The following is a 25,734-nucleotide window of genomic DNA, read 5'->3' as shown; positions in this document are numbered from 1 at the left end:
TCCTGCAATGGTCACTGTGGAATACAGGTTCATGGTAGCCTCCATCAACAGGATTTTAGCCTAGAACTCAATGAATTAGGGTTTTGGTATAAATCTTAATGGTTTAAATGTAGAAAGCTTTGGCTTTCTGCAGTAGAAGGTAAATACTTGACTGAGCAATGCCTCTATCTGCTCAGTACTTTGCCAAATGGAGTCTGTCTGGATCAGAACAGAAACACATCACTGGGGGTTTGCTCCATCACTATCCTTAGTCTGGTCTCTGAGTAAAGGCTGAACTCTGTTTCTCACGTGATTCAAACTGATTCTGAACCAGCTTCAGAATCAGAAATTATCAAGATGACAATCAGAAAGGTTTATTTTCGCTTGGAAGGAGAAAATTGAAATAACATCTGGCATATAGTCTTCAGATGTCAGCCAGAGATCTGGGAAGACCAGTGTAAGCCCAGGTTTTGTTTTTTTTTAATAGGTTTCATTAACTTATTGTTTCAGTTAAAAATACAGTGGTTTGCTTTTTCGTATTTCTCTGTGTTTTTCCCCAAAAGAGTCTCTTTTACTGAACATGTGAGCTCTTCTTCAAGTCTAGAAGTTTCGAAGCTGCAAATCTTCTTGTCTAAACAACTGTGTCTGTCAAGGGGGGAGGCAATTACTGTGCTACAATTCATTTGTTGGCTGGCAGATATATCTCCTGAAAACAAAGACTTGAGACATGAGCCTGATCCAGCAAAAAATGAAGTGCACTTAAAAGTTTTAAAGGTTAGCCTGTAAGTGAGAATGGTGTTTTGCTGCATGAGACAGAATGTTTTTCTCAACTCGTACTTGTACCCAGAAGGCATCAGGCAGCCAGTGGCAAGAATTTTGTGAGTTTTTATTCACCCTGACAGGTTTGTGCTGATGTAGGTGTCTGTTAGGGCTTTGAAAAATTTTATATTTGTATACTTAAAAGTGCAATAGCAAAATGTTTAAAGCTCCTTGGAAAGTGTAAGAGGGGAAATTTTGGGGTGGAGAGGGGTAAAACCTTGCAAGTGCATCTACAATGGCACAATTGTAGCTGGTGCAACAAGGACTGTTTATTTTCTCTTTTTAAATACATGGTACCAGGTAGGGATTTCTCATTGTAAGAGCTGAAGTCAGGCTGTGTCTTAGTTGCTTGTCCTGGCCCGGGCTGCCTCCATGGAGAGACTTGCCATTGGAGGGCAAATCTCTTCACCTGCCTTGAAGTACAAATTGCTTTCTGGAGGTGCTTTGATACCTCTCTGTTGACAGAACTCAGTGAAGTTACTCTCATAACCTGAAATACATCCAAGTGTTCAGGTTGATGTCAGGTGAAAGTCGACCAAAATGCTAGTCTTGGTGCTGAACAATAATTAAAACTACTGAGCCTTTTGCCCATCTTATCCCTTACTCACCGAGGGAAGACCTGGTTAAATCAGTCAGGAGAGGGTGAGTGCTCAGGGTAGGATGTGTCCTCCAGCAGCCCATGGTTAACTGGTAACCCCAGAGCCCCATTCTGCTGTGGCTGCTGGTGCACCCATGCAGACCAGGGATGGTTCCTTGCCCAGACAGCTCCCACCTCGCTCTGTGACACTGAAGGTGGTCAGCAGTGGGTGGCACTGATATGCTCTGCCTGGACATGGACTTTCCTGCCTCCTGCCATGGCTTGCCCACCTCTAAGTAAGTGAAATCTGACTTGCAAAGCTCCAGTGGTGAGTGAAGGTCCCGAAGGTGCATTGCAGGGACGCCGTGCTTAAAGGGAGGGTAAATTGGCTTTCAGGTTCTTTTCCTCTTTTGCTCCCTCAAACCTAGACCTGTTTCTTCCCCACATCATCTAGAGTCATACACTGCCGAGGGCACGGATTTTAGTCTTTGCATGCTTCCCTCTCTGCCGGAGGGACACTTCCAGCAATGCCAATAATAACAATGCACTGACAGCTTTCCCTTCTGCATCCGAGGGAATATTCTCCCGTGAGTGCAGTGGGAACAGCATCGGGTCCTGTGGCTGTGTGTGGGAAAGAGGAAGGCGCAGTGGCAGAATAAATAACTAAAGCTGTGAAGGAGAAAGGTCCATCTGTTCACAGAGGACCAGGAAAAGGCCAAACATCTGCAAGGTCCCCCCAGTTCATCAGGCATCTGCTCTCTGCTTCCCAGTCTAAAAACCTTCCCACTTGTGGGGAGAGTGGAGCCAGCAGCTTATCTAACACAGGATGGAGTCAGCAGAGCTGGGCTGGGATGTGGTAGAGCCAGCTGTCTCCTACTGCAAAGAAGTGTTTTCTTCCAAGCTCTAGGAGAGAGCTCTTTTTCTGCTCCTTTTCTGAAAAATCTTGCCAATGTTTTGGTTTTTTTTTTTTCTTTCAGGAGGAGTGAGTCTTCCAAAGGGGCAAAAATGGTATTTTTTTAATGTTTACTCTAACAGTCATGGCTAGATGCAGATTCTGTTTATGCAGAAAACCTGCCCCTTACCCTCTCTCATCTCCTCCAGCACATTCTCTACCTTGATTTTCCTTAGGTGTTTTGAAGGGTTGTAATAAAGGAAGAGTGTATGACTAATGTGCTGTGCAGGGAGATCAGTCTTTGGCATCGGAGCCAGGACTAACTGAGGAACATCATCTGAAGCATAATCGTGAGAAGTTTGTGTGGCTGGAGTTGAATTTGTTTGCAAAATCATGTTGGCTGATTGGAGGGTCATTTTCAGAGCAAAGGAGAAAAGTTTAAGAAGCACTCAAATATCCCAGCATTTTTTAGAACTAACCCCTTAGATATTAATTTCAAAATCTCTCTACTTTTCTTTTTATTTTGTATTATATTTCACAGGGTTCGAAATAAAAGATTGGATTAATTACAGGAAAATGAGGAGGATACTGCAGATATTATTGGACATAAGTTCTTAAAAAATCAATCCCGAATTCTATCATAGCATGAGCCAGTGGGTTTCATGGGATTTTATGTATTGGAGCAACATGATTGTCTTAAATTAGTTTTCAGTATGTTGTTTTTGAGCTGTCTTTGAGCATCTGTATTTAGGATGATACTTTCTTAGGGATTCAGAAGGGGTTTTTTTGAGTCCCATCCATGCTCATATTGGGGAAAATGGGAAGAAATTACTTTCTTGGTAAATAACATCTCTGAAAGTCCTAGGGGAAGTTTATGTCTTTCAGAGAGTGAGTCAAAATAGAAGAGAAAAACTTTTGAGGGCTGCAGACCCATCTTCCCATGGCAGAGAGCATGGCAGTGCTGTGCTGGCAGTGCTGCCCAGCTGGTGCCCATGGCTGGGTTGGGCTGAACCTAGGGCTTTAAACCTGAGCACAAGTGGCCCAGAAGGCTGCAGCCCAAACACAGGGGTTTGGCTCAGCACCTTCTTCCTGAGTGTTTTGGAGCCTGCTCCTTGGCATTTAGGGGTGGTGCTGAGGGCCTCTGGCCTGCATGCAGTGTGATGCTGCATGGAGATCTGGAGGGTCAAGCAGGGAGCTCCTATTTCCTTCCAAATGCAACAGTTCCTATATATGTGAAATATCACACTTTTATTAATCTGAAACCTTCCATCCCAGATGCTGCACATACAAGGGCCAACAGCAAAGAGCTCTACTTGCAGCATCAATCTTCATAAGAAGAAATAAAAGCATACCAAAGTGGTCCAAATTGCAGGCAGCTGCCTTCCCTGGAGACAAATCCACTGCTAATGGCAAATGCTCTTTTTCCACCAGAAGGAGGTGCTTTCAGAGCCTGGTGTCCTGCTGCCTGTAGCCTGTGCTGCTCTGTCTGTGTTTTCTTTCTCCTTTGTGGTCCCACATCCCATGAAGTTCTCAAGGACAATTTCTCTCTGCTCCCACCTCCCATCTCTGTGCTGAGCTGGATGGCTTCACAGCCAGTATGTTCTGCTTTGTCTTCCCGTCAGCACTTCTGGGGGATTAACATGAGCAAGTTGAATTCTAGAAATTTTGTACATCAGCCCCCTTGTAGAAATCCAGAGTTAAGAGAGGTGGATTCGTGTGTGCTTGCACCTGGCCCATCACATGGCTGTTGTTACTGAAAAGAGCCTGTGATCTTCCCAGCAGTTCTTTACATGAACCTATGAAGTCCCTGTAGGAAGAGGAGGATGCAGAGTGTGGCTGCCTGCCAGCAGCAGGAGATGCAGGAGATGGACTGGTCTGGACTCTGAGCTCCAGCTCCAGCCCTCCATGTGTCTTCTGCAGCAGGGATTCCCTGCTTTTGGACAGCAGCTGATGCTGTCTTTGGAGGCATCAAGAAGAGCTGGCATAATTTAGCACACGGGGGAAGTGAATTGGATGGGATCCATTGCAAGGTTAGGCATGGGGTGTTCATTAGTGCAGGTTTGTGGTTGCCTGTGGCAGGTTTGAGATGCAACTTGGATCTGTGGAGCTGCTTGTTGGTGCCTTCAGGCTTTGTGGCACATCACTTTTTTTTTTTTGCTGTAGAATCTGAGCACCACAGCCATCTGCTGCTGTTACTGAGCTGTGTAGCCATCTCCTGAAGCAGTGAGGGGTGAAGCTGAGCATTAGTGGTTAAATAATGTATTATGTCCTGTGCCACAAAACCAATGGGCAGAGCTGAAAGTATTGTGGAGCTCCTCCTGATCATCCATGTCATAATGTGGGGAAATGCTGATGATAAAGTTTTCCCATTTTCTTTCCTAGGGGACTTTCTTCCTCCCCCACCCCCTCCTGTGGATGACCTTGGGAACATCACATCATCACAAGGTGCTTTTCCTCCCCCACCCCCTCTGGATGATGTTACTTACAATGTACAGGTAAGAAGACAAGAATTTTGTCATTCGTGCAGAACTGATCCAGAAGTTGTGGAAGTGAATGAATGATAATAAAATGAGATGGCAAAGTTCTGGTTAAAAATTATGGGTCAGGAATAACCAAGTCAGCTTTAGCAAGCTGTGTTTCCCAAGTAGGGAATATTTCCATTCAAAACTTGCTGGGCTATTAAAGGATTTTTCCCATCCGGCTTGAATTAGAAGACTAATTGCCTTATGTCGTTGTGATGGCAAATGGGAGTGAAACCTTCCCAGAATGAATTGTTTTCTGGAATGGCCATCTCCTTCCACGGACTATGGAGAGACTTTAGGGCAGTAATCTGATCCTAAAAGTACTTTGTTTAGATGCCTAAAATTAAGTGAAGCAAATAAACCCTGGCCCAGGCTCCAGTGATGTGATTGAGACCTTTTTCACCCTCTTTTTGCTGGCATGGATTTTCTAGATTGGCCACTCAGATAAAAATGCAACTGCTAAGATGCATGAGGTGATGATGGCATGTCCAAAGTGAGTATGGACAGACTTTGAACACCTTTGTGCAGGTACTGCAGGTTTGTCTGGAGTGCCAGGTTTATGTTTGCTCAGGCACATTCTGGAGAAATGCATTCAGACTTCTGGGACAAGGCAGTCAAGGTGATTGAGGAGTGAGGAGCTGATCTTCTCAGTGGAGCCTAGAAGAGTTTATCTTGTTAGCTGAGAAAAAAGAAGGCTGAGGATGGGTCTGGTTGCAAATTTGAAATATATTTGGGGAATCAGCCTGTATTTCAGTTCTGTGTGGGTGTTGGTGCAGGAACAGGAGAGGCTGAGCTTGCCAGAAGTACCTCCATGCTGGTGTTCAGAAATTTTTTAAGCACTGGGGCTCCAAAGATGTGGAAGAGCCTTCTGTGGGAAATAGTGAGAGCAAAGAGAACATGGTCTAGGTTTGAGACTGTTGGGAGTTGTGTAACCACATATCCACAGACATGAGGCTGCCCTTGATGGCCCTGGAAGATTGTGGCAGTCCTGTATCCCTCAGTGGGTTTGAACATGAGAGTAGGCCAGCAGGCAGGCATTAAACAGGATTCAAAGGAACTGACTTAGTTCCTGACCCCTCTCACTGACTCTAGAGTCAATTTGTCTCCGTTGTGCCTTGGGAAAAACAAAACATTCCCCCCTGCCCCCCCGTGGGCTTACTGGGATCTCTTGCCCGTGCTGAGATGTTCAGATGCTGTGGCAAAGCCTCAGCCTTTCCTGCAATGGGCTGTGTTGGAAGCAGCCTTTGAGCAGGAAGGGGTTAATGGGGATTGAGCTCTCCCTTGCCAGGAAAGGCTGCAGTGTCAGGGACATTGCCAAGTGCAGAGCATGGCTTTTCCCAGCCTTGGGGGAATGAAGTAATTCCCCAGCAAGTGTTGTTGTGTCTTTTATCTCTCTGAGAAGAGTGGCTCCCCGTGGGAGCAGGGGAGCTTCCAGAGCGCCCTGGGCAGCCGTGGAGCAGCAGGCTCCTGGCAAAGGCAGGGCACTGCCTGCATGCTGCTGCACAGCAGCCTGCCCAGCAGAGAGGGCTCCTGGTGCCTCACAGGATTCCCCAGGGCCAGGCCTCCCCCTTCCCAGGTCACCCAAGGAGAGGACCTTGTGTGTTTATTGGAAGGAGCTCGCTCCTGCTGTGGCTCCAAAAACGTCCCTGAGCCACTCGAGGCTGTCAGAGGGATGTGCCCCTTGGTGGAACCACTCAGCAGGACAACTCTTCCCTCTGAGCTCATGGAATTGCTATTTGTCACACCCTTTCTCTCTGGGAAACTGGGACTGGAGCTGTGTTCAGTGTTGGGTTTTAGCAAGAGCTTGGTTAGAGCAGGATTCCTTTGCAGGGTATCCTGCTCAGAGGGAGGGGACCCTACTAGTTGTACCTGAGCAGTCCTGCCTGTCACCACCCCAAATATACTCTTGTGCAGCAAACACAGCTCCCTGCCTTTCATCTGTGCTCTCTGGTCACCTATTCCCCTTCTCTTTCCCTTCCATTTTCTGTAGGAAATCGGGAGCAGGCAAAAGTCAGGGCTAAAGTCAGGAGGCAGCAGGGTTTTGTGTTGCAAGATCAGTTCCTTATCTTTCAGGAGCAGCAAAAGTCAGGCTAAAGCAAGATGTAAAGCTCAAGAGAGAAGGAAAAGGGCAGATCGTTCTAGAGAAAGCTGCCCAATGCCTTTGTGCCTCAAACACAGTAATTTTCTCAACTCTGGACAGTCGTTCTTGTGCTAAAGGAGCAAAATGAACGGTGACTGTGTTCCTTCTGCTGTGAGGATATGGCTGTCTGAAATCAGGGATCTCATAAACATGTGTTGTATTGGGCTTCAAGAGGCTGATTTTGCTCTCCAATGCCAAACTATGTAATTTCCATGTCTCAGTTTCCCCATTGCTAAATGTAAGTGCTGCAGCAGCAGACCCAGTTCCTGAGCATTGACCACATCTGAGGCTGCTGTCTGGGGTGGTTTGGCCCCTGTGGACCTGGTGAGAGCCCTCCAGGTCTACTCCAGAGTTTGAAATTCATCTGTTCCAATAAATCAGCCGTTTTACATCACAAATTTCTCTCTGGATGGCACAGTGCTGATCACAGCTTAGGAAGTGTGTGTGCTGTGGGGCTCCAGGTAAAGCTTTTTATACTAGGTGTTAAGTTGATGAGGAGAGCAGGATAAATGTTTAGTTTACTATCAATTTGTGTGTTACTGTTACCAGAGGGCTGAAAGCTGCACAGCTTATTACAGTTTAAGCTATAGCTTAGGAGTAGCAGTTAAAATAATAATACCCAGTTTTCATGGACCTGTTTATCTCTGGATCTCTATCTGGACAGTGGAACTGGCTACTTAGGATCAGATCCAAAAAGGTACTTAAGTATCTGACTTATGCTCTGATGGAAATTGGAAGAGGGCTGGGTCATGAAATACCTTTGTGATAGATCTGGCATTTTCTTGTAATTTCTGTTTTCCCATCCAGATCCGTCATATTTGGATTCACAGCAGGGCTGTGGGGAGGAAAAGGGAAGTAAATTCCAACTCTTTTCTTATTAACTGGAATTCGTTAAAAAAAAAAAAAAAAGAAAAAGAAAAAAGAAAGAAAGAAAGAAAAGGCAATATTTATTTTTAAAAGAGTGTGTTTGGGCTGGGGGGGAGTTGTGTTGGGAAGTTCCCCTTCGGCTGCAGCCGGGGAAGGCAAGGACTTGTTCCCAGAATGGTGGTGAGGGCGTGGTGGTGGTGTGTTTGACAAATAAGGACATGAGCAAAGAGCCTTTTGCCACGTTGGCCTGGGCTCAGTTTAAAAGAGAAAGAAAAAAAAAATTCTGGACGGGAAGAAAAATGAAATCACTGTTTGTCAAAGGGAAATAGATAGATCTGGGAGGGAGGGAGGCAGATTTTTATTATGTGTTTGCCTTCTAGTTTCAAAACAGGCATCTGCCCAGGCCAGGGAAAGCAAAAGGGAAAAACTCCCATCAGCTACCTCTCAAGTGCCCTGTTTGCTCACAGAGAGGGACCCTCACTCATGGCTCTGGCAATTCCTTCCTTCCTTGCCAGGCAGGGATGAGCGCTGCACAGCTGTGTGAAGCGCCAGTCCCTGTCCCATGCCCTGTCCATGAATGCTGTCTCAGGAGTCATGGGTGCTCCTGGCTTTGAAATGACCAGTTCTCTTTAGAGGTGAGGCTCAGAGCCCAGCATTTCATGTTGGGGCAGAATTTGGGTGGCTCAAAGCAGATGTGACCCTGAGCTACCAGCTTGCCAAGGGCTACCTTGGAGAAACATCTATTTACAAATCTTTGTAAATTACCTGCATGTGCTGCATGTGAAGATGGATCTGATTTTTTGGGGGGATCTGAGATGCTACCACAGCATGGGAAGGAGAGTATTGTGTTGAGCTGGGATGGCAATTCTTTCCCCCAGCTGTTATCAGCGTGTAAAAACAGGCCACAAAACACTTTACAAAAGAATTACCACTCTCTTCCTGATAAGGAAGCTGGAGCAGGGAAAGTGCTTTGCCTAGGTCACCAGGCTGACCAGTAGCAGGCTAAAAATAAGACTGAGATCTCCTGTGTCCCAGAGCAATTCTGCCTGCTACATCCCAGAGCCTCATTACTGTAATAACTTCAAATTAATGACTAAACACCATCAGTGCCTGAACACAGGAACAATTTGGGATATAGCAAAGTGGATGTCAAGGAGTGGCTTTAGGTCGGGGGTTAAAGTGAGGAAACAATCTGGCTTTGAATAGCTGCATGAAGTGCAATATAAAGAACTTTAATATACCAGTTCTTGTTATAACCATATATGCTTGGAGGGGCTGCAGCTACAGGGAACTATTCCCACATTCAGACCTACCGAACTCACTGGTCATATCTTCCTGTTGTGATGTGCAGAAAATCAACCCAAGGGCTCGAACTCCTATTGCCAAGGAATTCGGGAAGGAGGAGGGCGTTCTGGAGGCGTGTGCGCCTTCCTGGCGGCTGTTCCGAGGAGAGGAGACCTGTCTCACTTCTCCTCGGTGCTGGCGCCTGGGAGAAGGTGGGAATGTGTTGATAGGTGTGAGAAGTGAGAGCCTCATCCTTGCTAGGGAAGAGGCTGCCAGGTGTTTCTGTGTCTGACTGTGCTCCCTGTGAGCGGTGGCGGTGCCTTTGTGGGCTCTGACTCACTGGCTGAAGGAACAGCCAGGACACAGGAATTGTTGGGGTTTTTTTGTTTGTTTGGTTTTGTTTTTTAAAATTTATTTCTTAGTTTTGGGTACGCATTTTGGCAAATAGTTGGGGAGGAAAGGGCATGAATTTTGCCAGTGGGGGTTGCTGCCTTAAATAGCTCCTCTCCTGTTCAGAGGCTGGGCTCTGCCTGCTGGTGCTGGGCGTGCTTTAAATCACCTGCGTTTTAATGTCTGGAGAAGCTGAAAAGGCCAAAGAGAGCAGAACATGTGTTTAGCCTCCCTCTAGTGCTAGATTTTGTTAATCATCGGGGTTATTGGCCTGGTTGTAGGTGCTTGCTGGTGAGGAATGTTGGTACCACAGGGCAGCTCTCGCTGCTGGCGGGGCTGCCTGACTCCAGGAGGGATCAGTAATTCCCAGAAACCCTGTAAATAAAGCCACAGTTCGTGTGCATTGCTTGCCATTCGAGATTCAGCTTTTGCAGATTTCTGTGACTTCTAACCTGATTTATTAAAATCCATATGATAAGCATCTGCCTTTTGTCTAAATTGAAGCTGTGTCCAACAGTATAAATAAATTACCTGGTAATGTTAACCATCTTACTCAAACCTTGGCTTTGCAGGAATGCTTTTTATCTGTTTCTTTCCTGCCTTCTTCATGTGTTTGAGAAACAGGAATGTGCTCCAAGTTAGACTTAAACAAATAACATGTATGTTCTCTGAATGTTTAAATACTCACTGGGTCTCTACAGGTCAGTAAGTGTGTGCTGTATAATAGGGGTTTTTAGGTTCTAGGGTGAGAAAAATCAGTAATATAACATCTGTATATTTTGATGAATATTGGGATGCACGAGAGAGAAAATGGATGCATTTCTTATATGTGTATATTTATAAATTTATGCCATATAGATACACGTATGAGAAATGACTCATGAGTGGGGATATAGAGCAGACCTTCACATTATTTGAAGCAAGCATACACATTTTATCCCTGCTCCTTTTTCATCCCTTTTTGTGGATAGCATGACCAGAAGATCCAGGATCACTAGAGAAAAGGAACACTGAGCACTTCTTTCAGGCTACTCTTGATGCATCCCATCTTATACGCATGTTTATTTTACAATGCCAAACCACATTCTATTTTAAATCTTTAATGAACCTCTGTTCCCATCCATGTAACTTTCCAATCCTTACTCTCTTAAGAATAGACAAAGATGCTTATTATAAACCACAAATTTTACTGAAAGGGTAAACTGGAAAAGTTTTAATTGTGCAGTATAAGCCTGCCGTTCATCTCCCTGCCTGGCTATTAATATCTTGGCAATGTTATAATGCAGCACAGCCTTTAATAGCTGAACCTCTCGGCAAGGACTACAAAGTAAGCAAGGACCCAAACAGTTAACTGTGCTCATTATTTTCATCATGCTTATTACTGTGTTATTTAATGTATTTGTTATGTTATTATTTAATACAGTCACCCAGCACACAGGATGTGCCAGGACCTGCACACTAGTGCCTTCTTTGGGAGGAGAGCTCTGTGGCTGAGGCTGGGAGATACTTTCAGAGATGAAACAGGGCAGCTTTTGATAATCTGCCATACAGCATGTGATGAAGTGAAGGAACAGAAGAAAGCAAAAGCCTAGTACATATCATGTGTAAATACAGATATGGGACACTAAAAAATCGTAAGATGAAACAGAAAGGACAGAGATATTGCTGCTTATGATGGTCAGAGCTGATCAAGGTAAATCCATCTCAGGTTAAGACACAGCTTGGGTCACATGTGCCAGCTTGGGGCCAGACAGAAGGCTGGGCTCCCCCAGTGCTGTGCCCAAGGCTACAAACCCTGGTGGGCATCTCCTTGGTCCTGTGAATGCATCTCTGAGGGACGCTGTCACACTGCAAATGATAGAGTCAGCCACAGCTGGAACCTGCAGAGAGTTTAATCTGTAACCTGGATTATACCCATGGATAATAGAGACATGAATGTGGAAAGTAATAGTGGAGGCATGGACAGCATGCAGAAAAAGCAGGCAATTTTATTCTCTCAGAGTTTGGCTGGTGGCAGACAAAAAACAAGCAAATACATCATTATATCTAAGGTCGAATTATTTAAGCAGAGGAAAAATAAAAAGATAATGAAGATGTGGGAATTTCTATTCTCCATCATTCTCCTATCAAAGCAGATGAGCTGTGTCATGGGGCAAAGTAAGATAACATGACCAATACAGAAGAAGTTTCCATTCTTCTCGTATCTGAGTGTTCTTCAAGTCTGCTGTTGGATTAGCAGGTCCTATGAAAAATCTCATGCAAGATGGGTTGCTCTCGTCTCAGATCCTGGGTAGCCTGTATTGCGTTAGGGAACTGTAATGCAGCAGCAAGACTAAACCAGACTGTCAGTAACAAGAAGGAATGCTAAAAACTGCAGCAGACAAATTATTATGCATTTTCTGTGAAGCTGGCTGGGATTGGAAGATGTGGTTTAGAAAGGCAAAGTCTTTCCATGTATCTCGGGCATGGTGGTAGTCTGGAATGTGACAGAGCAGAGTCAGATTCCCACCTTGGGTTTGGTGCTTTAAGTACTGTGATGCTGTGCAGTGTAGAAAAGAACTTTGGCCAAACAAGATAAAAGGGAATAGAACTCTATTGATTGGGGAATTCAGTTGTGGCCTAAATTCAGTTTTAGAGCCCTGGAGTTTTTCAAAGAGTAGGGCAAACTTCATCCTATTTTTGATGAAAATTTTATCTGGCAGCAATGAGATGTGGATATGGAGAAGTTGTGAGAACATCTAATTTCCAAGAATGGAAGTGGCTGAAATGCAGGTTCCTGTCTCTGTTTTTCAGTTTCCATTGCTGGTGAAAAATAGCTTCAGCTGCCATGAAGGGTGGTTTTGTTGTTAGAAAATGTTGCTTCAGTGAGGAGTGTGTGGCACAGTGGCTGAGCAAGCTGGAAGGTGGTAGAAATACCAATGTTTCAGCCAGAGCTGAAAGAATTTGTTCCATACATGATTTTTAGTGTCTACTGCCATTAAACTCCATCCTTGAAGGACCATTCTCCACAACTGTATTTTTCAGTTTGTTTTGCTTATTAAAATGCAGGATGTTGATTAGCTTTAACACACAACAGGTAAGGAAGAGCATCATGTGATGGTTTTAGTATTGGTTTTAATGTTGAGAGAAGTAAAAAATAAATATTTGGAAAAGCTATAGCAACTCCCAAGTGTTGCTGAAGCCAGTAAGCAACAAAAGTGCTTTACAAAGTCCTTTGATTCAGCAGTCCCGAGGCACAGCTCCTCTCCTCTCCATCTCCATATTATTCTTTTGCCATGGGAACAGTCTCACGTCTTGTCACATTAAAGGGCTGGCCTTCCTCTCCAGCTCCTGAGCTGCTTGCCCCTTCCTCCCCCTGTCTCTGGCTCTGCAAATTTCCTCATTCAGCCCTGCAGTGTCCCTCTCTGTGTTCCTAAAGGATGTCCCTGCTGAGGTCTGTAGGTACCTAGGTGTCCCAGGTGGTGGGGCTGCCTTCAGGAGCAGCGTGTGGTCAGTTCTGAGGTCAGGTGAGCCCTTTAAAGACACTTAAGTAAGGAACACGCTTTCAGTGCAGAAGTTTGGCTTCTGTGGCATGTTGTCCCCAAGCAGAGATGCAGTTAAATGATATTTTCCTGAGCTCTAATGTGTTCTGGGGCCACCACCTTTTCTGATGCATGAATTCTAATTGAAAGGCAGCACTTTGCATTCATTTATCTGCATATGGGCAATATCAAATTAAACTTTGGAGCTTACCCAGGAGGGATCTGCACACCGTGGATTCCATTTTAGGGCAGCAGAAATTATGCATTATTCAGTTTTCTGTGTATTTCAGGTCTCTTTTCTTCAGCTGAGATTCCCACTTAGGAGATGTGTAGAAGGTAAGGTGTCCAAACAAGGCAGTTGCTGTTAAAGAAGAAATAAAAACCCATGGTCAGCCAGCCAAATCCAATACCAGACACACATCTGGCAGCCTTGAAGGGAATGTAGAAGTGGGCCTAATGGTTTGGAAAACGAGATTGCAAATTTCTTGAAGGCAGGAACCTCATTCAGTGAATCAGACTGTGGGCTGTGCCCAGCTGAGGCCTGCCTGCCCCATGAACTGCAGCCACTGACCACCCCAAAAATGTGTAGACTGAGGCAGAGTCCAGATTTTCCTCTTCTCAGCTTTGAGACATACAGTAGATTTTTAACATGACTCGTTTCCTCAGAAGCAAAGTCCAAGCCATTGACGTTCATGTTTTACACATCCATTTTGCTGACATCTTGCCAGGTTCACTGGGCATCCTTGCAAACATTTTGGCACTCACTCCTTCCTATTATAGCAAAACAAGCAAACAAACTCAGAAATAGGTTATATGTTTAATTTCTGGAGCTAGTGCTTTCTCAGGCTGTGAAAATTGACCGGCCAATTTTGATTTAACTTTTTTTCTCATTGGTGATTTCCTAATAGTTTCACAGCCCGTGCTCAGGAATGCTTTCTCAAATTCAGAGAAACTTGGCTGTGTGCTAAACTTCATTAAAGTTGATAGAACTTAAGCACACGTGTAAAATTAAGCACATGCTTATGTTTTATACAGTCTTTTTGCAGGTGACACAAACAGCTGCATATGGGTTTCCAATATGTGATTAAATTCCAAAAGGAGTTTTTAAAAACAGTTTTAGTCAACCTTAATTTTCTGAAATTGGTAGCTTTAACAAAACCTATCCTTTTTGATTTAAATTGCCTCAGACGTGTGCCTTTTAAAAAGCTCTTTATTTAACTGTCACAATATGCAGTCTTGTGTGCGATAGAGTTTGCTCATGTAAATTTAATTTCCAGTTAAAGTGGTGCAAACACCAGGTGATGTCAGTAGATCTTTATGGACTGGCAGAGCTGTTTCTCTCTCACCTCTGTGGAGGTGGGGGCCAGGCAGAGCCATTAAATTGTCAGCTGTGCCCTTCTGCCTATCACAGATCATAAAGCTTTGCCTGGACACCCAGGGAGACCAAAGGCATCCAGCCTTGATCTGCAGACATCAAGAGGTGGAGAAATCTTGGAAGTTTGTTTTAACATCTAATTGCCTGCAGTATTGCACATAAATTAGTATCTCTGTTATTTCTAAATGGAATTTCCCTAGCTTTGGCTTCCTGACTGCTGTGTATTTTTCTGTTTTGCTAGATTGGACAGTCTTGTGGTATCTGGCATTTTTGTTCTGTGAAACTCCTTAGATATTGCTGTTGAGCTACTAAATCTCCTTCATAGGTGAAACCAAGTGAGTTCTCTTATGTGTCTCCTTTTCAGCTGTTTTCTGCTTTTTTTGGGGCATCTCAAGTTCTCAAACTGCTGCCTCCCATACTGGACACAATATGTCAATGCCAGACTCACGACAAATGTTGGAAGAAGTAAAATCACCTTTAGTTCTGCTCTTTCCTTGTGCCTGGCAGGAGGTGGTGTTTGGTGTGGTTTGGGGCTGGGTGTGACAGATTGCCTTGTGCACAGGTGTATGGAATTTGTGGCTTGTCAGACACATCCTGTGCTCTCCGGGGCATTCTCCTCTTACCTCTTTTCTTATGCCAGAAAAATAAAGATGAAGATCACCACTTGACCAGGATGTGAAGATGAAGGGAGTCTCTGCTCTTCAACATCACCAATGGTTCTTTTAAAAATGTAGTGTTCATGTCATATCAATCAGTGAGGTCTTCCATTATTGCAGTGGACACTTAATGAGCTGTTTGGTTTCTACATTGATTAACTTTGCAGCTGTATTGGGGTAATTGACTGCTCTTTGGTTATGGTTCCCCTTGGAGGCAGATGATGAAATATCCGCTATGTTCTCCTATTTCTCAATTTTTCTGTAAGCAGCAATACTCTGTGGGGATCATCATCTCTGTTTGATGGCTAATTAAACATTAATTTGTGACGATATTGGAGCAGATTTTAAGTTGGTGGTGGAGTGGGTAAAGAAAGGGGAAACTTTTAACAGTCACCATAATTGTCAATAATGAGTCCTAATGTAATTGCATTAATTAAAAGAAAAGGGATATATTCCCTGCTGCTGTAAAGTTACTTAAAGTCAGTGAAAGTCATGCTGGGTCAAAAAGTCTTCATGGCCAGCTGTTCTTGCCCTGTGGACAGACAAGTGGGGCTGTCCTGCCCAAGGTGTAAAGAAAAAAGAATATATCCTAGTTCTTATTGTATATTCTGCTGATGAACGTGAATGTTTCACAAATTAAATTTAATTCCCAAGGACGAGTAATTGTAACTCTATCCAAAGAATATTAAATTGCCTTAATGGAAAAAATAAACTGGTTTTATTCTCCCCCTTCTCTCCCCACCTTCCCCATTCAGTTTTCAAATAACTTTACGTGCCTCCTTAGTTTATTAATACACTTCACATCTTGCTGCTGATTTTGCATCTGGTAGCACTTAACACAGACAAGACTCCCAAAGCTTTTGATCAGACATGTTAAGTAAACTCTCAGGACTGTCGGGTCTGCTGCTCTGGCAGATGTTGGCTCGTGGGACTCCTCCTCTCTCTTCATCCCCTGACTGTTCCTTATCAAATCCATCCTGTTGCTTTCATGTGCTGAGGATTGTGGTGCCTTTCCCCACAGCTTGTTCTCTGGCCCACAGCGTGAAGATCCTCTGGTCAGCTGAAGGGCATTTGTTGTTTTGCTGGTTTTTGGTGCAGAGGCCCATAGAAGCCCTGCACTTTAAAAGCCCTATTTAGCCAGCCTTAACATTTCCAGCACTTCCTTCCATGAGCAAAACAAAACAGTGAGAAACCCACAAAAGCTGGGTGCAGGTTTATATGCCCCAGGTGGAGGTGTCAGCCTGTGATGCACAGGGAGCTGGGTAACACCATCCTGAGGCAGAGCAGACAGGGCTGAGGGGACCAGACACCACAGAACCTCTGTGTTGGCATCTCCAGTGTCAAGGTACCTACAGGCACTCTCCTGGGCTGCAAGGAGGATTTGTTGAGTGCTGTTTGCTGCATCTTCTTTATTCCTGTTGAATAACTGCCTTCTGTTGTCCTCAGGAGTGGCAGAGGGACAGGGAATATTGCAGATCTTCTCTTGGTCTATTGTCCATGTCCCATCAAATCAGTCACCCAGTGCTGCTGTTTGATCCAGGGCTTTAGCAGAGCATACCCCAGGGCCATGGATCCTGTTGGCTAAACTTCTGTGATGCCCTCCCATCCTTTTTTAATTTCATCTCATTCATCTGATATCCATGGCCAAATCCTCTTGAGAATTCTGGGCTAACCACACACATGTGTGGCACTATCTTCCCTCTGGTGTTAGGGGCAGGAGCTGCAGGGAAGGGAACAAAGTCCTGGGTCACTCTGCTGCTCATCCACACTGGTGGCATCCTGCCCCCACCAGTGTGCTGGTGTTGGGACTGGGGCCCTGCTCAGGATAAGCAGAGAGCAAGAGCTTATTAAATAGTGATGGAAGATGACGACAGGCCCCACCTGCCCACAGTCCAGTTGCTAGCCATGGCAGTGGCTCGGACCCAGCCATGTCATGTGAAATCAGGGCAGTCCTGCAACAGAACTGCAGTTGGAGCTTGGATGGCTTGGACAGGGTTTTGTTGTCTTCTGGCATGTTTTGTCAGGTTTCAGATGGCAGATACAGAGAAATGAAATGTCTTTTAAGGAGCTGGCTTGGCCCAGGGGATTAGTGTCTTCGTCTGGTGGCCTGGAGGAGCTTGGTTGTATCTCCGAGTTTCAGCACCTCACTCCCACTGCTCTACCTGCATTTCCTTCCCAGGGCTGGTGTCCAACTGACAATAACCTCCTTGGGACAAGGATGTTTCCTAGGTATTGTATGTGAACAATGTCTGTCACACTGATCCCTAGGGAAATATAAATCATTATCATCATATAGATTCATAACTGCAACAAAGTCTTTGCTTTCTTTTATCTATGCATCCCAGGAGGCTGAGTGCAGTTGGCTGTGATTTCTGTTGTCTCTGCTAAAAGAAGGGAAAAAATGGGTTTCCAAGTGTTGGGCCAAACCCTGGCACCTAGGGCTGTGGTCAGTTATTTACCTGCAGAGACTGAAATGTACCCACAAGCAGATGTGACTCCTTCATATGAGTTTCTCTAGAGCCAAGTCAATCACTAGTGACCAGAGAAAAATGTAAAAGGGAAGCACAGAACATTTTATTTTTATTATGTATCTTAGAGTTTTCCTCCATGTTTTTCTCCTGTTGCTTTTGAAATCCATGTAAACTCATAGCAACCACAGTGTCTTGCAGCAGAAATAGCTCTGCAGCTTAGCAGCATGTTGTGTGACAAAACACCTACCCCCTTTCCTTTGTTTTGAGACTGATGCCTCCTAGTTTCATGCTGTCTTGTCGTCTGCTTTCTCTGTATTTTTCTTTTTAAAAATGTTTTTATTATTTGTCCTTTTTCTAAGCTTCCTACACCACAGTGAGTTTTCAAATCAGTTGTTAAGGTTTTGCAAGATGTCTCCTCGCAATGCTTAACAACTTTCCTTCCTCTGCTTGTTTGTTTGCCCCAGCTGAAAGCAGTTCTTTACCACACCTTGTTGCTTCAGAAATGAGTTCAGTCTGAATACCCAGTGCTGTTTGTGTTTTCCATGAGTGGAGAAATTAAATGTGGGACTGCTGTAGGTGTGGCTGAGCACAGCTCCCTTTACCCCGTTGTGTCTCCTTCAGTTTGTTGTGGCACAGCTGCTGGTATGAACTTTGCCAAGGGAAGATATTTGGCACATTCATTGGCCCTTTTTGGGACCATATAGGCTGATCTTTGGTAGATGATCACCCCCACCTCCTTCAAGTCCTGTTCCAGGTAGGCTTGATCTGCCTCTTTTCAGTGAAATCTTCAAAAGTGGCTGGAGCCAAAGAAACATTGCTCAGTTAAATGACAGTGGCATCTGAGAGGCACCCAATGGTGCCTTGGAACAGCCCTCTTTAAACTTTTGAAGTGTTTTCCTTTGGTCCTCCTAATATCCTGCAACACAAACCAGGTAAAACTGTGCCTGAAAAAACGAAAGAGCAAGGGGAAAAAATAAATCAAAACCTAACTTCCCTTTGGCTTTTATCCTTTATGTCATCAAAAGACTAAAAAGGATATTTCAGGCCTGGCTTCAGCCTGATGGAACAGCAGGGAAGTTCTTTTCTATTAGATCCTTGATACAATCACATCTGGTGAAATCACTGCGGTCACATCTGCTGAAATCTTCCATCATTTCAGATTTGTTTCAAAAGACTCAATCTTTCTGTTTTTAAAGGGCACGACTTCTTTTCCAGCCCTCCTTGGTGCCTGGAACGGAGATCAGGCATCACTCAGGCATCTCAGACCCCCCTTGCCCTGAATGCTGCAGTCAGCTCTTGCCTCCATGTGCGTGCGTGGGGGGGCAGCCTCTTGGGACTGTTTAAATTTACATTAGGGAATTTGAAAGAAAATGTTTACACTTGTCTGTAGACTTAGGGGAGAATAGACACAGCAACTCTTAAGGGTGCTTCATATTCCTGATAGGTGCCCTTCAGCATGCATCTTTTTTGCCACTGCAGTGTCTTTTGGAGCTTTGGATGGCTTTTGTGACCTTGGAAAGAAGAATGAATAAGAGACGAGGTAGCTGGGGTGTGTGTCTGAAAAGGACCGTGCCTCTGGCAGTGATATTGTTAGAGAAAGTGCAAAGAAAGAGGAGAAAAAAAAGGAAAAACTAAACACAACTTCCAGCCTGAAGTATATCAAGACTGAATCACTTACTTTATTCTTTCTCGTTAACATTTCTCTCAGCCTCTTCTTATCAGTACAGTGGATACTATTGACAACAAACACTTTTATGTCCCTCACCTGTCCCTAGCTAAAATAGGAAATTAGAACTGCATCCTTCTTGCTCTGTCTGCATCTCTGTCTAAGCCCAGTGCCCAAAGCCATGGAGCATAAGGGGAGGCTCACTCCTGTTTTATTTGCTGTTCCCACCACCTCAGAGCCTATCCCAGGGTTGCAATAGCCTGCAGAGCGTGGTGGGTGGCTGCCATGGGTGCAGCCTGGTGGAAGCAGGCAGTGGGCACTGAATTTATCAGCCCGACCACCTCATCTGTGGCTCACTGGCTTTTACTGGATGAAAAGACAGTAGTAAAGTATTTCAGGGCAGAAGTCCTTATGTACTATCAACTTGCACTCAACTCCTGATTTGCCTGAATTCCACTTGCTCTTCTCGTTACCTTTGTCCTTCCTTTGCTCCAGAAGGCTTTTCTGCTTTTCCCTGTTCTTGGATATGTAAATGCAAAAAATGTTGATGTGTTACAGCTCAAAGAGAGCTCCCAATCACCTCAAGCTCCCAGTAAAACCGATGTACCAGGAGCAGAAGGCATTGTGGGCCCCCAGCTTTGTTTTCAGTCATTAGCTGTGACCTTTCCCAATATCCATGGTGTTCATCTCCAGTCTTTCACTTGTGAGTTAGGAGGTTATCAGTGACCTGTGATAGCACGGCATGTGGAGTGAGCTGATGCTGTGAGAAAGGTTGTGTGTTTAGCTGCAGCTCTGCTGTCTTGGACGTGTCTGCACAGATATACCAGCTCTACATTTCCCACGGATGACAGCTCATGTTCCTGGGACACAGTTCAGAGGATGAGCTGGCCACAGCACTCAGGAAACATGCAAATGTGCTGAGCTCAACCTCTGTTAGACAAGACTTTTGAGGTGGATGGAGAGACAGTGGTGATGCTGGAAAATTTCACTCCAGTGAGCAAAGTCCTGATGCTCCCAAAGTATTCAGGAGCACTGCCTTGAACACTGCCTTGTGTTGATAGGAAATATATGCTGGGGCTCTGGAGGATTCCCATGTCAGCAGGTCGCTGCTGCAGAGCCACCCTCCCATGTTTCCCCGACACAGCAACACCACCTGGCACCAGCAGTCTGGCTCAGAGCCAACCTGGCAGCCCACATTGCACCTCTCATCCCACGGGATAATGCCTGGCTTGAGCTACAGCCCTGCAAGGCAGCAAACAGGGCATGGAGAGAGGGGAAAACAGAATAAAAGAGACACGGCTGGGCCTGGGTAGGGAAAGGAATTTGGAGCAGGAGCTAGGAAGGACATCTGGGAGCCAGATTCTTCTCTTGGAGCCCACTGTAAGGAGCTGGCTTGGTGAAACGAGAGACGTTCTTGTTCTTCTGCTGAAAGCTGCAAAATATGATAAGAGTAGCTGATCTAGAGTTGTAGGAAGAGGTGACATCTAGGGAAATCATTGTGCTTTTTCATGTCTTTTAGCCCGGTGAGTAGTCTTACAACCCTTTTAGCACAGTGAGGCAAAATTTGAGACCCTGCGTTAACCTGTGCACTGCGTGTTCTATAATGAACGTTCCTTGGAGTGGTGTGGGGGGACCTGTGGCACTGACTGCTGTTGGCTTGTAGATTAGCAAAAGTAAAGCAAATCTTCATCAGAGCAGAGTGGTTTGATGGGGCTCGGGAGTGCATTACCACCAGAGCTGCTCTGAGCTGCACACCAGGAATTCAGGGGCAGACAAACAAGCCAAGCAGTGAAGCTCTCTGCTGTTTTTCTCTCTTTTGACTCACAGCAGAGACTGAGCCAGGGGATAGGAGTGTAGGCGTTGCAGAAGTTCACGTGAGTGGATAGTTCTCTGGCGTGAGTAATTTGTTGGACTGGGTTGGCTTACGTTTGCTTTTTGTCTAAATCACGTTGGCCGAGCCAAAGATAGCATCCTTTTTCTTTTTAAACCCATTTTTCCATATTCTTCTGGCTGGAAGAGGGGGTGCACAAGCGACATGTCTGCAACAATGCCATAAATCCAGACAGAAATAGAATTAGCAGTTCCCCATGGTTCCGGTGTTTGTATCCGCGGGGCTCTGAGCTGAAGCAGCCCGGGCTCCTCGGAGCAGAGCGCGTCTGTGCGAACCTGTTGTGCCTTGGGACCTGGCGCTCGGGTTTGTTCCAGAACAATATCATAAAACTTTTATAGCAACGTCATGACAAAGAGCATGGGAAGAGGGATAACTTAACCCTCTCTTGCTGAAGTTGGTGTTGCAAATGCTCCAGTTTGCCCTCGCAGCAAATCCTGGTTGAATATAGAACACTGTGGGGAGAGAGAAAATTCAGGATTTGTAAGGATGGGGAAGAAAAAGCAACCAGAAACCTCTCTTTGTGAGGATTACCATTCCTTAAATGTCTTTAAAGTCCATTTCTGCCCCAGTAGGCCCTGGCACACATCAGTAGTGTCATTCGTTGGCACTGTTGCACTGCATTATGTTCCTGCATTTGTAGAGTTGGGCTTTTAATCTATGTTGATTATGTTTTAATTGAATAAATAAATCAAAGCTCAGAATCAATAGAGATGCTTCTATGTTGTTTTATTTTATTTTTCTAGGTTTCCTAAGGACATTTAACTTTTACAACCTTATAACTTGTTCTGCAGCATTTGCAAGTCAGCTATTGCATAATTGTTCTGGGGGATGAGAACCTGGGAATAATATGGCCCAGAAATGCTAAGAAGCAGAATGAAATTGGCTGCTCTTCTCATCTGCCACCATCCCTTCTCTCCAGAGTCAGGGCACCATGCAGGTCCTGTGTGGACTCCAGTGTTATTCCTGGGTTTGCCATTGGCTTGATTTATCACCTCACATGTTGGGGCCTTGGATGCCCTTTGCATCTCCCCTCTCCTCTCCAGGCTGACTTTTGGCTGCTTAGCTTAAAAATTCTCTGGAGTGGAGCAATCACAGATTTTCTGTCTGAGAAGCCTGTGGCAGTTACAGGCCAACAACTGGAAGATGGAGAAAAACCAAACAAGAGCCATGAAGTGGAAAAGAAGTTGTACTTTTGCAGATTTAAAAAAACAGGTGCCTGCAGTTAGCCAGGAGTAATGATCTGGGCTAGTTCCTGTGAAAAATATTTCCTTTTTTGAACAATGGTTTGGATGGAAAGATTTTGGCTCTATAATAAAAAAAGGCAAGAAGAGTCGAGTTTGTAAGTATTTTCTAACCTGACTCTCAGCCTTTTAAATGGTGGGTTCTTGCATAAGCCACACTGGAACTTCAATTTTCTTGTTAGTCAAGCCAAATATATTGTAATCCAATAAGATTTAATAATCATTAGGAGCTAATGGATGCCTCAGCACGTACAAGTTTGGCAGATCAGAGGCTGCCTACTTTGCATAGCCTGTCTCTCTTTGACCAACTTGCCATTTATGTGTCAGATTGATGACTGGGGAGTTCTTTAAAACAGGTAATGATTGACTGCTCCTGAAAATGAAATTTAAATAAAAATTATCTGGAACAGCCAGTGAGCCAAAGGAAAAGGCAAATTTTTGGCTTGGAAAATTGAAGTAACTTGGTGAGAGTGAAGGCAGACAGAGCTGGATTGTCTGTGGGCAGGTTCTGGTATGATCTGAACAGCTTTTGCAGATGAAATTAGGTGAGTTGTTAGGTAATTCTTTAGTATTTTTATTATTGACAGTGTCAAGCTCTGAATGAACTTTTCTGCACAGGACTCTGTAGTTGCACATACACAGAGAGACTCTGTCCTCTCCAGGAGATTTGCAGATAAGTAAGACGTGGAAGAACAGAGGAAAAATAACTCAGGTTGAGAAAAGACTTCCAGTGTAACATTTCACTTGATTCAAGAACTTTGGTTTCTGTGCATGCCCTGGTGGTGGCCTGGCTCAGTGGGGATAGCCCCTGGCACCTGTTTTGTTCATGGCAGGGATCCTCAGCTGATTTTCCTAAATTTACCATTCCTGGTGGATCTGCCTAATTCCCAAAGCACTGAGAACATTGAGGAGGATGTTTCCTAGCCTTTACCTGACTTTGTGCCCTGTTGAGAGATCCTGCTGTTGGGTTGGGCTGTACAGCACAAATGTTCTTCCCAGAGATTTTGGACTAGGTTGATTTATCAAAAACAAAGCATGTGAATAAGTCCTCTTTAAAAATACTTATTCCAGCAGGGATTGCAGTGCTGCCCTTAAACAGGGGCTTGAAGGTCACATGCTCTTCTCTGGTGCTGAGTTCTGGGTTTTACTTTTTGAGGTGGGTGGTGGTGGTGGTGAAAATTCATGTCTCTTCCCTTCCAAGTGAGTGACCCTACCAGCCTGGGTACAAATGGGACTGGGCTCTTTTGAAAGCAGAAAGAAAGCAAAATGTATTGAATTAGGGTCCTTGGCTGCATGTTGGCATTTGCTCTGGACATGGGTTTTCCTGCATAAAAGCCTTTTCACCATGACCTTACTTATGTTATTTTGTGACTGCTTGTTGCAAATCACACCCCTCACCTTCAATCTGCTAGAAATGAATTGAACTTTTTCACTCCTTCTTGAAGGAGCTCATTTTTCAGATGGAATTTGTGAAGCAGTGTTGAATCAGACAGGTGCACATACCAAGAATTGATTTAAAATAAGAATAGGTGCACCTGGCCAATCACTGGCTCCTGTGGCTTGTACCTCTGTTCTGTTTGTGCTTTGCCTGAGATGAGAACATGGCAGAAGAGATGCTCTCAGGATCCAGGTGCTCCAAGCCTGTCCCCAGCTTTGTCTTTCCAGACAGGTATCCTTCAGTAACACATCTTCTCCATTTAATGGTGCAGGGGTTGTCCTGTCTCTTCAGCTCAGCAGCAGATTGCTGAATTGCTAATCCTTGGGACCCTTGTGGAAAGTACATGAAGAAAAGCCCCAAAACAGCATAAATTTCTGTGAGATGGAGGCTTGCTGTTAGTTCTGGAGGGAGCTATAGGATTTCAGCGTGTTTGTCCCTGCAACTCGAGAGTTATTGCTGGGCATGGGTGCAGCTCCATGAGGACAGTAAGAATCCATGTGCCAGGCCAAGTGGTTTGAATAACTGGAACTCTTCTTTCTTTTTTAAGGTGAATCCTGGTGGCAAGACACTAGAGGAGAGGCGGTCCAGTTTAGATGCAGAAATCGACTCTCTGACCAGCATCCTGGCTGACCTAGAGAGCAGCTCCCCATACAAACCTCGGACTCAACAGGTTAGTGGCACATTGTGTAAACACAGAGTGGGAAAAGGGCCAGCATCAGCTTCTGGAGTCAATTTGCTAAGTGCTTGGTATTTGTTGCGAGAAGGCCTGCCAGTTCCTCCTGATAGCATCCAGATGTGGCTGTCAATGGGGAGAAGGGCGCAGCTGCTCTGAGGGGGCACCAGCTCAAAAGCTGCCGCACCTCTGAGCAAAGGGCCTCTGATCCCGATTGTCAGATCGCCACAGAGATTGTTAGAAGAATACTTGCAAAAAATGGCATTTCATTTGCCTCAGCTTTCAACCAACAATGACTTGTGAATTAAAACCTTTTCGGTTCACAAGTACTTTTGTGCTTTTATTTTCTTGTTGTTTTTCTGTTCTGTTAACTTTTGTCTGTCGCGCTGCCAGAAGGATCCAGATATCCACATCTCATGAAGTGCCTTGGATTGGAGCTCAGCTGTCAGGGTGGCTGTAGCCCAGCGAGGCAGACTGGAATTCGCACTTCTCTGCTGTGTCTAGACGAGGACTGCAGGGGTGACAGTGACTTGGCTAATTTTTGTCACTCATCTAGGTAGTGCTTGAGTGGAGCTATTTAAGTTCTGGTGAGATGTCATCTATTTATCAGAGGAAGTGGTGACACCCCAGTGGCACTTTTAAAAGGGCTGTTCTTGAGATCTCATAAAATCATCCTAGATATGTTTGTGCCTTGTCTTTCCTTCCTAATCTCATGACTGGTCTCATTTCTTACATGCGTGTGGGTCTGTAGGCTGTATACAGCTATATGTGTGCTGTATTTCTCTTTATAAAGCCCCAAAAGTCAAAAGTATCAAAGGGCTAGGTGAGTGATGGGTGCACACCTACTATCCAGGCAAGCCTTCTCTTTGGTTTGTCTTTTTTGGTTATTTTCATTGCTCCATTTCTTTTAACGGAGAGATGATACCTTTGTATAGCAGAACTAAAATAGTGATTGAAGTCTCTTTAGATTTGCTTCTCTTCAAGTCTTCAAATGGAGCAAAAGCAGAGTGAAATCAGATTTGTGCTCTTTTGAAAGTGTCTCCCTGCACACAGTGGCTCTGGGTTTCCATCCTTTCTGCAGGGACCTCCCTAAAAACTAATTTTTCATTTTAGTGGCATGTGCACGATTATTGCATAAACTTACAGACTTGTCCTTGAAAAATGGTCTAATTTGGGTTAGTCAGTCAAAAAGACCAACAATGTAAACCAGATGCAATTCAGCCCTTTTCCCAGTGCAGTTTTGTTGTTGTGATAAATGAGACAAGTTCTGCTGAGGCACTGTTGTGAATAACCCATGTTCAGTTTGTTTGCACGGGCCAAACACACACCAAT

The 25,734-nt window shown here is 44.8% G+C and overlaps 1 protein-coding gene across 5 annotated transcripts in view; it reads left to right on the top strand.

Moving 5' to 3' along the window:
* Positions 1-25,734, top strand: part of LPP (LIM domain containing preferred translocation partner in lipoma) — a 331,939-nt gene that overhangs the window by 142,093 nt on the left and 164,112 nt on the right. For all 5 annotated transcript variants that reach the window (XM_088170915.1, XM_088170914.1, XM_088170913.1 and 2 more), the window contains 2 exons: positions 4,650-4,762; positions 24,277-24,399. In XM_088170915.1, coding sequence (XP_088027041.1) covers positions 4,650-4,762; positions 24,277-24,399 — 236 coding nt within the window. The remainder of the gene's footprint in view (positions 1-4,649; positions 4,763-24,276; positions 24,400-25,734) is intronic.

The sequence above is a fragment of the Sturnus vulgaris genome, chromosome 10 (assembly GCF_052056855.1).
Source record: "Sturnus vulgaris isolate bStuVul1 chromosome 10, bStuVul1.hap1, whole genome shotgun sequence".
In the NCBI taxonomy this organism is placed as follows: domain Eukaryota; kingdom Metazoa; phylum Chordata; class Aves; order Passeriformes; family Sturnidae; genus Sturnus; species Sturnus vulgaris.
The sequence above is the reverse complement of the archived record's forward strand: the minus strand, read 5'-3'. Positions and strand labels throughout refer to the sequence as shown.